The sequence below is a fragment of the Ahaetulla prasina genome, chromosome 6 (genome assembly GCF_028640845.1).
Source record: "Ahaetulla prasina isolate Xishuangbanna chromosome 6, ASM2864084v1, whole genome shotgun sequence".
NCBI lineage: Eukaryota > Metazoa > Chordata > Lepidosauria > Squamata > Colubridae > Ahaetulla > Ahaetulla prasina.
In genome coordinates, this window is record NC_080544.1 from 6,366,917 (window position 1) to 6,379,319 (window position 12,403).

General features: G+C 45.5%; 1 protein-coding gene across 10 annotated transcripts in view; it reads right to left on the bottom strand.

The window, feature by feature from the left end:
* Positions 1-12,403, bottom strand: part of ANK3 (ankyrin 3) — a 345,627-nt gene that overhangs the window by 108,239 nt on the left and 224,985 nt on the right. For all 10 annotated transcript variants that reach the window (XM_058189397.1, XM_058189394.1, XM_058189398.1 and 7 more), the window contains 5 exons: positions 11,483-11,680; positions 5,660-5,758; positions 4,606-4,704; positions 2,015-2,113; positions 621-818 (listed from right to left, as the gene is read on the bottom strand). In XM_058189397.1, coding sequence (XP_058045380.1) covers positions 621-818; positions 2,015-2,113; positions 4,606-4,704; positions 5,660-5,758; positions 11,483-11,680 — 693 coding nt within the window. The remainder of the gene's footprint in view (positions 1-620; positions 819-2,014; positions 2,114-4,605; positions 4,705-5,659; positions 5,759-11,482; positions 11,681-12,403) is intronic.

Consider the following 12,403-nt stretch of genomic DNA (forward strand, 5'->3'; position numbering starts at 1 on the left):
TTCCTTGTGAGTCCAATCACACTTGGCCAATAAAAAATTCTATTCTATATATAAGTGATGGGTGACCTTTTAATTAAAGGTGAGATTTAAGTTAGGAGAGAATTAGATCTTGTTTTCATTTTATTTTTTGGGTTATAGGTCTTTGAGTAATGTTAGAGGGACAATAAAAGGGACAAAAACCATGGTAATTAGATTTGATTAAACACTTTCCAGGATAAAGGGATGAAATAGGCTTTTAAAAAAAAGGGCAATCACAAATTTGAAAAGGGGAAAATATTGGATAAATGATATAATGAGAGGATGAAATTTGAAATATGTTTGAGTATATACCCGACTGATAACTTTTTCAACAAAGATTTGTATGTTTTGTTTTTTTAAAAATAAAATAAAATAAAAAAAACTTGTATATAAAAAAAATTCTATTCTAATCTTCTAGTTTGGTAATGAAACGTCCAGGAGCTAAATGACATGCTTGAAGAACTTGCCAAAAGTTACAACCCGAGCTATGAATATTCTCAACAATTTCTAACATAATATTTTGCCTCCTTGGATAAAGAGCAGCCACAACACTTTTAAAACATCGATCCAAGGCCTACTTTCTATACCTTAAATGTTCTTACCTTGGTAATGATACTCAAGGAGGCCCCATGGTCCAAAAGGACGGACGCCACATCTTCATGTCCTTCTCGTGCTGAAAGGTGCAATGGGGTATAGCCGGATGTTGTGGCAGCATTTCCAGAGGCTCCTTGTTGTAACAGCTGCTGGACTATATCGGCTTTGCCCAGACGCGCAGAAATGTGCAGTGGCGTTTGGTCATCCTAGAAATGGCATGGAAAGAGTGAAATACAGCAAATTCCACACTGAGACTCAAATGGGCAGACAAAGGTTGTCATTAGGACCCAGAGAGGAAAGCACGAGACCCTCAACAGGGGCCTGGATAAATTAAAATGGTGACTCCAAAACCCTCAGTTCTGACTGGAAGACCACGTCAAGTGAGATAATGTTGATTCGTCATCATCTAACTGGGACACATTAGCAGCGCACAACTGTTTTGTTCCAAATTGTTTTGAGTGTGACACTAAGCCAAACGTCCTTCCCCAAAAGTAAAATGGCTGTTCTGAGCAGAAATAGGATTGGGTTTTTTTAGCATTCTGAGCTCCACAGAAAATGTTCTACACTGGAAAGCACTTTTGCACTGAAAAGGGGGCATACCAGGAAGTGACAGGCTCAAACGCTTCAACCAAAGTGATTGACGGTCTCCTGGAGAGAATCCTAGGACTATCTCCTGGTCAAGGGACAGAAAAGGAAGGAGTATCTTGCCTCTTAATGCACAGTAGTGGCCAAAATTGTGGAAACCTTTTGGGAAAAGTGTATTTTTGAGGTTTGATGGCTAATAACACCATTTTTTATTTTATTTTATTTTTTTTGGAGTTTCAAGATAATCCTATTCCACTGCTGGAATGGCCTGGGAATAGCCAAGACCTTAATCCAATTGAAAATCGATAGAGCCGACTAAAGAAACTTGTTAGTCAGAAATGACCCAGCAATAAAACCCACTTAATAGAAGCAATCCTTCAATCTTGGTTTCACATTGTAACAGCTGCAGAACTAAAAGACTTGGTTCACTCCATGGGAAGATGTTGTAAGGCCGTAATTCATGCTAAAGGTTACCCGACTAAGTATTAACTGAGATGGTGATAATTTTTGTATATCTCATTTTTTTTAAGTGCTTCACTTTTCTTCTTTGTACTGTAACTACTATTCTAATAACAAATATTTCATAAAACTTACTGCATTAAACATTCTTGATTAAATTATATCTCCATTGATATATTATATTACGATACTACTCCAAAGAAAGTGAAAGAAAGGAAGGAAGTGGTGTTATTAGCTAGTTTTAGTCTAGTTTTAGTTTAGCTTAGTTTTTAGTTTTCCCAAAAGGTTTCCACAATTTTGGCCACTACTGAAGGGTGAAGGCCACCTGCAGCACAGAAGATGCCGAGAAGCTGCTTACCTTGGCTTTAGCTTCCACCTGAGCTCCATTTTGAACTAAGGACCGAACCACTTCTGACTGGCCGGCTCTGGCAGCCATATGTAGGGCTGTCTCGCCCCTCTGTCAGTGGAAAGAGGTTAGGGTGACAGAGAAAAAGAAGAAAAATATGTTACTAGCAGCAACAGAGTTCTTTGGGATCAGGATGTGAAACCAGGTCATCTTTGACCTCCCCCCCACCTCGAGAGTCTCTAGCCCTCACAAAGTAATTTATTTCAGGATTGATTTTATTTTTAAGCCCTGAAAACACACAAAGGTTTTGTTCTTTGCCAAATGAAAACATTGCTGTTTTAAAAAAGGAGAAATGTTATTTGAAGAATTAAGGAAACCTTGTGCTTAAAGCAGGGGGTCTCTAACCTTGGTCCCTTTAAGACTTGTGGACTTCAACTCCCAGAGTCCCTCAGCCAGCAAAGCAGGGGTCTCCAACCTTGGTCCCTTTAAGACTTGTGGACTTCAACTCCCAGAGTCCCTCAGCCAGCAAAGCAGGGGTCTCCAACCTTGGACCCTTTAAGACTTGTGGACTTCAACTCCCAGAGTCCCTCAGCCAGCAAAGCAGGGGTCTCCAACCTTGGACCCTTTAAGACTTGTGGACTTCAACTCCCAGAGTCCCTCAGCCAGCAAAGCAGGGGTCTCCAACCTTGGACCCTTTAAGACTTGTGGACTTCAACTCCCAGAGTCCCTCAGCCAGCAAAGCAGGGGTCTCCAACCTTGGACCCTTTAAGACTTGTGGACTTCAACTCCCAGAGTCCTCAGCCAGCAAAGCAGGGGTCTCCAACCTTGGTCCCTTTAAGACTTGTGGACTTCAACTCCCAGAGTCCTCAGCCAGCAAAGCAGGGGTCTCCAAGCTTGGACCCTTTAAGACTTGTGGACTTCAACTCCCAGAGTCCTCAGCCAGCAAAGCAGGGGTCTCCAACCTTGGTCCCTTTAAGACTTGTGGACTTCAACCCAGAGTCCTCAGCCAGCAAAGCAGGGGTCTCCAACCTTGGTCCCTTTAAGACTTGTAGACTTCAACTCCCAGAGTCCCGCAGCCAGCAAAGCAGGGGTCTCCAACCTTGGTCCCTTTAAGACTTGTGGACTTCAACCCAGAGTCCCTCAGCCAGCAAAACAGGGGTCTCCAACCTTGGACCCTTTAAGACTTGTGGACTTCAACTCCCAGAGTCCCTCAGCCAGCAAAGCAGGGGTCTCCAACCTTGGACCCTTTAAGACTTGTGGACTTCAACTCCCAGAGTCCCTCAGCCAGCAAAGCAGGGGTCTCCAACCTTGGACCCTTTAAGACTTGTGGACTTCAACTCCCAGAGTCCCTCAGCCAGCAAAGGATGTTTTCCACAGGATAAATTCATGCTTTGGACCTTCAGCTCTGAATGCCCTCCACCCCCACTCCCCGTTTGATTCTCTGCTCCTGTGCTTGAGGGCTACGGACGCCTGTTTGTCAGCAGGCAAACTCACAGCTGGGCTAATCGAAGCAAATCAATAGTAGTAATAAAAAAAGGCTATTAACAATCTGCAGAGCTTCGTGCACTTCAACCAAAGGATGGGTCACTAGGGAAATGCCAAGGACAGCAAAAAACTGAAAAAGGGGAAGCTGCACGTTTGGAGCATTTGCCGCCATAGTTTGCCACAGTTAAAAGACAAATCCTGCCCGTAGCACAGATTGTGCTGTGCCTGTTTTCTGTGGCTGTGGCTCACTTCTCATGGCACTGAGCCTAGGGAAGAACGGCCTGTGGCAGACTGTAGCAAAACAAAAACAAAAGCAGGTCTTCTCTGGCCAGCTTTGGGAGAACAAACCCGCTCCAAACCACTCTGTTTTTTAAAGCTTCTCTTCCTCCTTTGGGAATTGAAAGGCACTCAAGTTTGATTGGCATCAGCTCCATGGATAGGATTGCCTCAAAATGACGTTCAAGAAATAGAGACACAGACTAGAGACTATCCTGTACAAACCTTCTTCCTCTGGCACAAATCAGGATAAAAAGAAAATTTGGCTAAGATTTAGAGAGAGAAATGCTGCAGGACCATTGAGAAGAGGGGGAAAAAATAAAGTCTTCACTTCATGGATATGTCAGAGTCTGATTAATTCTGGTCAATAATGTCACTGTTTGGTGATGGCTGCCCACACAAAATGCCACTGTTTGGATAGTTTACAGAAAATTGATTGGCATGTGCTGTCCCATTTCTGTCTTTTTCAGTATCCCTGAAAGCTTAGAGCCTGGTCAATAGGTACAGGAAATCTCTCCCTGGGGAGGGGGAGGGCAACTGTGAAGATCAGGGATGAACCATCTCAACAGGGGTGCTGCAGGTAGAACAAGGAAGACAAGAAAGGTCGCATGGAAAGGTTTTCTCTCTTCTGAAATCCAACTGGGAGAACTCCAAAGACAGTGCGAGTGCCTGCCAGTTGAGTTGGTTAGCAGAAAAACCAACAATTGGAGGTTCAGAATTGTGGTCCCAGACAAGGTCATTATCTCTGCCTAGAGAAATGGCCCAGCCAAGGGAGATAGAGAGGAGGAGGAGGAGGAGGCCACCGGGCTGCCCAGTAATGAAAGGTCCATCCTGGTACTTACCACATTGGTTGTGTTGGGAGAAGCTCCGTGGTGCATCAGCTGTGAAACAATATTTACATGTCCCATGAAGGCAGCCACATGGATCGGAGTCAAACCCGACTAGGAAATGGAGAGAGAGAAGAAAAGAACCATTCCTGGGTTGGCATAATATGAGCAAAGCCTTAGTAGAGCACCCTGAGGAGTGAATGCTTAGGGGGCCCAGCCTGCTGAGCTGTCTCCAACCTTGGCAACTTTAAGACTTGTAGACTTCAATTCCCAGCAAAGCTGGCTGAGGAATTGTGGGAGTTGAAGTCCACAAGTCTTAAAGTTGCCAAGGTTGGAGACCCTTGGTCTGGGACACCTGATGGTTGGTGGCTGCAAAAATATGCACAGCTAGCTGTTGCCAATATTACAAGGACATCATGTGGCAAGTTCAAAACATATTAGTTTCACACTATGGGCACATTCTGCACAACTACATAGATTTGGAAGAAATCTTCCATTGCACTCTGTATGCATAGACCACAAAACTCCAGCACTCCAGAAGGTGTATTTTCTCCAGTTCAGAGCAGGTTGAGTGCGGAAAGGCAGAAACCAGACATTGGAAAGGGCCACGTAAGCAGATCAAATTCAAGCATTCAGGCAAGAGCAGACTTGTGTGTTCATGTGCATCACAGAGAATACAATATTCCACTTCACCTACGTGGGAATGAGAGTTTGCTTTTCTATTTTGGTTTGATGGCAGTAAAAGCTATCTTAAAAATTCATGCTGAAAATTGACCTAATTCTTTTACTGCAGCTCAAAATGTTGTGTCTCCATTGACAGTCGCTACCTAAGACCAGGAAGACAAGGCCTTTTCTGGGTCAACCTTGGATACAGCTCTGCTCAGTAATTGATGAACGCAAAGATTTTGGTGAAGGACTTTTTCTTAAAATTAGGAAACAGAAATATTAACCAAGGCAATAGAAGATGGTGATCATGTTTACTAAGAATCGCTTTTGGCATTCAGAGCTCTTGTGCTCCAAGGCTGAAGTGTGGCTTATTTAACTGAACCTGGCTGTAAAGCCGCCTTACCTCGGTGACAGCTTGAATGGAGGCTCCGTGTTTCAGCAGAAGTTCCATTACTTTAATTCGGTTCTTTTTGCAGGCAATGTGGAGAGGCGTGAAACCGTTCTGAAAATTTTGCAAAGCATTACAAAAAATCCCCAAAAGTTTTTCTTCACAAAATCTATCTATCCCTTTTGACATTGTGTGACAGCTAAGCCTTACTTTTGATGATTTGTTTGTTTCTATTCCTCCAGGAGTTCAAGGCAGTTTGATGTGAGGATCTCCCATTTTATCCCCGCACAAAGGTGAAGTAGGTTGTGCTGAGAGAGAGGGATGGCGCTCTGAAAAATCTCCACCCCCCCACCCCCCTGGCAGGGGCCCTGGCTGGTGGGGGTGCAGACACAACACTCCCATGATGGAAGGTGAGTTTGAAATGGGGTCTCTCGCTCCTAGTCCAACCCCTTCAGTAAACACCATTATAGTGTCATATAAGCTGGTAAAAATAGTTCATTGTCCTTGCCAGAATGCTAATGATAAACATGGCTTGAAGAAAAGAAATGGATGTATAAGCAACTGCATTAGTCCAACTGCAACATTTTTTTAAAAAAAATAATTTCCTGACTATCAAAGATCCATATATTTCTGCTCACAGTATTTGCTTAGATGTTGACAATAAATTTTTAAACTAGTCAAAGTAGCATCAGCCGCTTATTTTAAAAGCAACCGACAGAACTGGGTCTCACCTTGGAAGGAAAATACTTCAGCTACCTTCTCAACTGGAGGAAAAAATCAGATACTTTCACGAGTCATAGTCTAGCTGAATGAAAAATCTCTTGTTGTCTCCATCACCACCAATACCATCATCATCATCTTCATCATCATCAGAAAATCTTCTGATTGCACATGCCAAGGGTCCCTCTTCCTGCCAAGGGCTATTTTTCTACATCCCGTCTGGGCTAGCTGGTCCATGAGAGAGGGGGTCTTGGTGACTGATCCCCCTCTTCCACTGCCTTCAGCTAGGAGGTTAAAACCTTCCAGTTCAAGATTTATCAATTTATGAACTTTAGGGGCTTGTCTTCCTTGAAAAAGTCCCTGCCTAATTAAGATTTTGAGATCATTTAGGATTAAGTTTGCTTAGTTTTAATATTTTATTCCTCTTGTATAATGAACATTTTATTATCATTAGTTACTAAGAACTTGATTGAAGAAAATGGGATAATATTTTTTTAAATAAATTAATATGGATATATACTTTTTTAAAAATTTTAGGACACCCCCTGATAGTCTGGTGCAGGGATCTCCAACCTTAGCAACTTTAAGACTTGTGGACTTCAACTCCCAGAATTCCTCAGTCAGCTGGCTGAGGAATTCTGGGAGTTGATGTCCACAAGTCTTAAAGTTGCTAAGATTGGAGACCCCTGATAGTCTGGTGTCTCTGGGGTCACAATAGCTTTCTTGCAGCCATAAACTGTGTATTTTTTTCATTCTATGAATCAGCTTGGTCCAATCCCAGCCATCTTTTCTTCTACCTGGCCCTGAGGAGATGGCAACTTTTAATTGGAATTTAATATTGCATTGAAGTTTGGTGCAGGCTGGACCAGGAGGATCAAAATAAGGCAGCTGCAGAAGCATTTGTGCTCTCTGCTCAGCAGGCTGTTTCTGGAGACTGCAGAGGCCCAGGTGTCCCCCTCTGCCTGCTCAGAGGGGGAAAGGTAACGCCTGCTGCAGCCCATCTGAAGCGAGACTGAGCATGGATCATGGCCAACTGCAAGGTCGCAATCAGTTCCCAGGGAACGGGGTTCAAGGGAGCTCCTCTAGTTACAGCAGGCTGAGATTGCTTAGAGTTAAAAAAAAAAAACCCCAGAAGTGTTAAAAATGTTTTAAGGCTTTTGTTTAAAAAAAACAAAAAAACCAACAGTGGGGTTATTCATAGATTTCTTTCTCCAGCTAGAGAGATTTCTCAGAATGATAAAAGAATGACTACGATAATCTTTTTGTATGAAGAATTTTTAACATAATCACAACATCAGCAACAAAATGAAACCAATTCCTTCCCTCCTTCCTTCCCTCCCTTCCTTTTTTAAAATAATCACATCAGCAACAAAATGAAAGCAATTCCTTCCCATCCTCCCTCCCTCCCTTCCCTTCTAATAAATTAATAATAAATAAATAAACCCTCTAAGGAGGCCCGCAGCCACTTCTTGAACCCTATTGCCATTGCAATGTTTTTTCCTCCCAGCTCAGACCCAACCTCGCTGGTAAAGCTTTGGTCGCATTGGTGGATGATCTCTGGAGGGCCAGGGACAGGGGATACTCCTCTGCCCTGGTCCTATTAGACCTCTCAGCGGCTTTTGATACCATCGACCATGGTATCTTGCTGCGCCGGTTGGGGGGATTGGGAGTGGGAGGCACCGTGTATCGGTGGTTCTCCTCCTATCTCTCCGACCGGTCGCAGACGGTGTTGACAGGGGGGCAGAGGTCGGCCGCGAGGTGCCTCACTTGTGGGGTCCCGCAGGGGTCGATTCTCTCGCCCCTGCTGTTCAACATCTACATGAAGCCGTTGGGTGAGATCATCAGTGGCTTCGGGGTGAGATATCAACAGTACGCTGATGACACCCAACTGTACTTTTCCACCCCGGGCCACCCCAATGAAGTTGTTGAAGTGCTGTCCCAGTGTTTGGAAGCCGTACGGGTCTGGATGGGGAGAAACAGGCTCAAGCTTAATCCCTCCAAGATGGAGTGGCTGTGGATGCTGGCATCTCGATTCAGTCAACTGCAGCCGCAGTTGACTGTTGGAGGCGAGTTATTGGCCCCAAAGGACAGGGTGCGCAACTTGGGTGTCCTCCTGGATGATTGGCTGTCGTTTGAAGATCATTTGACGGCCGTCTCCAGGAGGGCCTTCCACCAGGTTCGCCTGGTTCGGCAGTTGCGCCCCTTCCTTGATCAGGATGCCTTGTGCACAGTCACTCATGCGCTCGTTACCTCTCGCTTGGATTATTGAATGCTCTCTACATGGGGCTCCCCCTGAAGTGCACTCGGAGGCTTCAGTTAGTCCAGAATGCAGCTGCGCGGGTGATAGAGGGAGCTCCGCGTAGCTCCCATGTAACACCGCTCCTGTGCAGACTGCACTGGCTACCTGTGGCCTTCCGGGTGCACTTTAAGGTGTTGGTTACGATCTTTAAAGCGCTCCATGGCTTAGGGCCCGGTACTTACGGGACCGCCTGCTGTTACCACATGCCTCCCACCGACCAGACGCTCTCACAGAGAGGGACTTCTCAGGTGCCGTCCGCCAAACAATGTCGGCTGGCGGCCCCAGGAAGGGCCTTCTGTGGGGCTCCTACACTCTGGAACGAAGCTTCCCCAGGCTTACGCCAAATACCTGACCTTGGACTTTCCGCCGAACTGAAGACACATCTCTTTATTCGCTGGGCTGGCTTGAATTGAATTTTAAATGGTAAATTTTATTAATTTTAAATGGGGTTTTAGTGTAAGGTAATTTTTAATTCTCAGGCTAATTTAATAAGTTTTTAAATTGCATTTTAATTGTATTTTGTATTGCTTGTTTTATTTTTGCCTGTACACTGAGTCCCGGGAGACGGTATAAAATCAAATAAATAAATAAAAAAATGGGGGTGGGGGTGGGAGACGAGAGGGAGAGAGATGAGAAAGCTCACCAGTGCTTTGGCATTAGGATTTGCCTTCTTGTCCAACAAAACCTTGGCAACCTTGTAATGGCCACAGTGGCGGCTACATGAAGTGCGGTCAGGTAATCATTGGTCACATCATCCACCGTGCGTGGTGCTCAATCAGGAGCTGAACGCAGTTGAGATGGTCCCCTTGGGTCGCCATATGCAATGGAGACAAGCCATTCTAGAAGTAGAAAGGGGGTGGAGCAGAGTAAGAAACCCACCTCTGGAAAAGAAAGAGAAGCCCAACATCTGGTTCTTGTCTAGCTGCTCAGCTGGATGGGTATTTATAGGAGAGGCTCCAGCAAAACCTTTCAAGGGGCTGTGATTCTTATCTTACGAAAGCAGCACATCCATGGGAACTTCAAAATTATCTCAGGAAAGGAAAAACAAAAAACCAACAGTGGGGTTATTCATAGATTTCTTTCTCCAGCTAGAGAGATTTCTCAGAATGATAAAAGAATGACTACGATAATCCTTTTGTATGAAGAATTTTTAACATAATCACAACATCAGCAACAAAATGAAACCAATTCCTTCCCTCCTTCCTTCCCTCCCTTCCTTTTTTAAAATAATCACATCAGCAACAAAATGAAAGCAATTCCTTCCCATCCTCCCTCCCTCCCTTCCCTTCTAATAAATTAATAATAAATAAATAAACCCTCTAAGGAGGCCCGCAGCCACTTCTTGAACCCTATTGCCATTGCAATGTTTTTTCCTCCCAGCTCAGACCCAACCTCGCTGGTAAAGCTTTGGTCGCATTGGTGGATGATCTCTGGAGGGCCAGGGACAGGGGATACTCCTCTGCCCTGGTCCTATTAGACCTCTCAGCGGCTTTTGATACCATCGACCATGGTATCTTGCTGCGCCGGTTGGGGGGATTGGGAGTGGGAGGCACCGTGTATCGGTGGTTCTCCTCCTATCTCTCCGACCGGACGCAGACGGTGTTGACAGGGGGGCAGAGGTCGGCGAGGTGCCTCACTTGTGGGGTCCCGCAGGGTCGATTCTCGCCCCTGCTGTTCAACATCTACATGAAGCCGTTGGGTGAGATCATCAGTGGCTTCGGGTGAGATATCAACAGTACGCTGATGACACCCAACTGTACTTTTCCACCCCGGCCACCCCAATGAAGTTGTTGAAGTGCTGTCCCAGTGTTTGGAAGCCGACGGGTCTGGATGGGGAGAAACAGGCTCAAGCTTAATCCTCCAAGATGGAGTGGCTGTGGATGCTGGCATTCGATTCAGTCAACTGCAGCCGCAGTTGACTGTTGGAGGCAGTTATTGGCCCCAAAGGACAGGGTGCGCAACTTGGGTGTCCTCCTGGATGATCGGCTGTCGCTTGAAGATCATTTGACGGCCGTCTCCAGGAGGGCCTTCCACCAGGTTCGCCTGGTTCGCAGTTGCGCCTTCCTTGATCAGGATGCCTTGTGCACAGTCACTCATGCGCCTGCTACCTCTCGCTGATTATTGAATGCTCTCACATGGGGCTCCCCTGAAGTGCACTCGAGGCTTCAGTTAGTCCAGAATGCAGCTGCGCTGGTGATAGAGGGAGCCCGCGTAGCTCCCATGTAACACCGCCTCCTGCGCAGACTGCACTGGCTACCTGTGGCCTTCCGGTGCACTTTAAGGTGTTGGTTACGATCTTTAAAGCGCCCATGGCTTAGGGCCCGGTACTTACGGGACCGCCTGCTGTTACCACATGCCTCCCACCGACCCGCACGCCTCACAGAGAGGGACTTCTCAGGTGCCGCCCGCCAAACAATGTCGGCTGGCGGCCCCAGGGAAGATCCTTCTGTGGGGCTCACCTCTGGAACGAGCTTCCCCAGGCTTACGCCAAATACCTGACCTTCGGACTTTCCGCCGCGAACTGAAGACACATCTCTTTATTCGCGCGGGGCTGGCTTGAATTGAATTTTAAATGGTAAATTTTTATTAATTTTAAATGGGGTTTTTAGTGTAAGGTAATTTTTTTAATTCTCAGGCTAATTTAATAAGTTTTTTAAATTGCATTTTAATTGTATTTTGTATTGCTTGTTTTATTTTGCCTGTACACCGCCCTGAGTCCTTCGGGAGAAGGGCGGTATAAAAATCAAATAAATAAATAAAAAAAAAAAAATGGGGGGTGGGGGGTGGGAGACGAGAGGGAGAGAGATGAGAAAGCTCACCAGTGCTTTGGCATTAGGATTTGCCTTCTTGTCCAACAAAACCTTGGCAACCTTGTAATGGCCACAGTGAGCGGCTACATGAAGTGCGGTCAGGTAATCATTGGTCACATCATCCACCGGTACGTGGTGCTCAATCAGGAGCTGAACGCAGTTGAGATGGTCCCCTTGGGTCGCCATATGCAATGGAGACAAGCCATTCTAGAAGTAGAAAGGGGGTGGAGCAGAGTAAGAAACCCACCTCTGGAAAAGAAAGAGAAGCCCAACATCTGGTTCTTGTCTAGCTGCTCAGCTGGATGGGTATTTATAGGGAGAGGCTCCAGCAAAACCTTTCAAGGGGCTGTGATTCTTATCTTACGAAAGCAGCACATCCATGGGAACTTCAAAATTATCTCAGGAAAGGAAAAAAAGAAAGAAATGTTTACAGTGGTAGAAACACTTAACCTGGAAGTCAGACCTTTTCACCAAATAAGGCCAACGCAGGAATAGATTTCTAATCTTTTAAGCCACAGGTTTTTTTTAACCAAGTAAGAACCCTGTATTTAAATAAAGAGAAACCTATCTCATACATAAGAAACATACATACATAAGATCATAAGAAAGGCTGAGCGCCAAAGAATTGAGGCTTTTGAACTCTGGTGCTGGAGAAGACTCCTGCAAGTCCCTTGGACTGCAAGGCGAACAAACAAGTCAGTCCTAGAGGAGATCAACCCTGACTGCTCTTTAGAAGGCCAGATCCTGAAGAGGAAACTGAAATACTTTGGCCACCTAATAAGAAGGAAGGACTCACTGGAGAAGAGCCTAATGCTGGGAAGGATGGAGGGCAAAAGAAGAAGGAGACGGCAGAGAAGGAGGAGGCTGGATGGAGTCACTGAAGCAATAGGCATGAGTTTAAATGGACTCCAGAGGATGGTAGAGGACAGG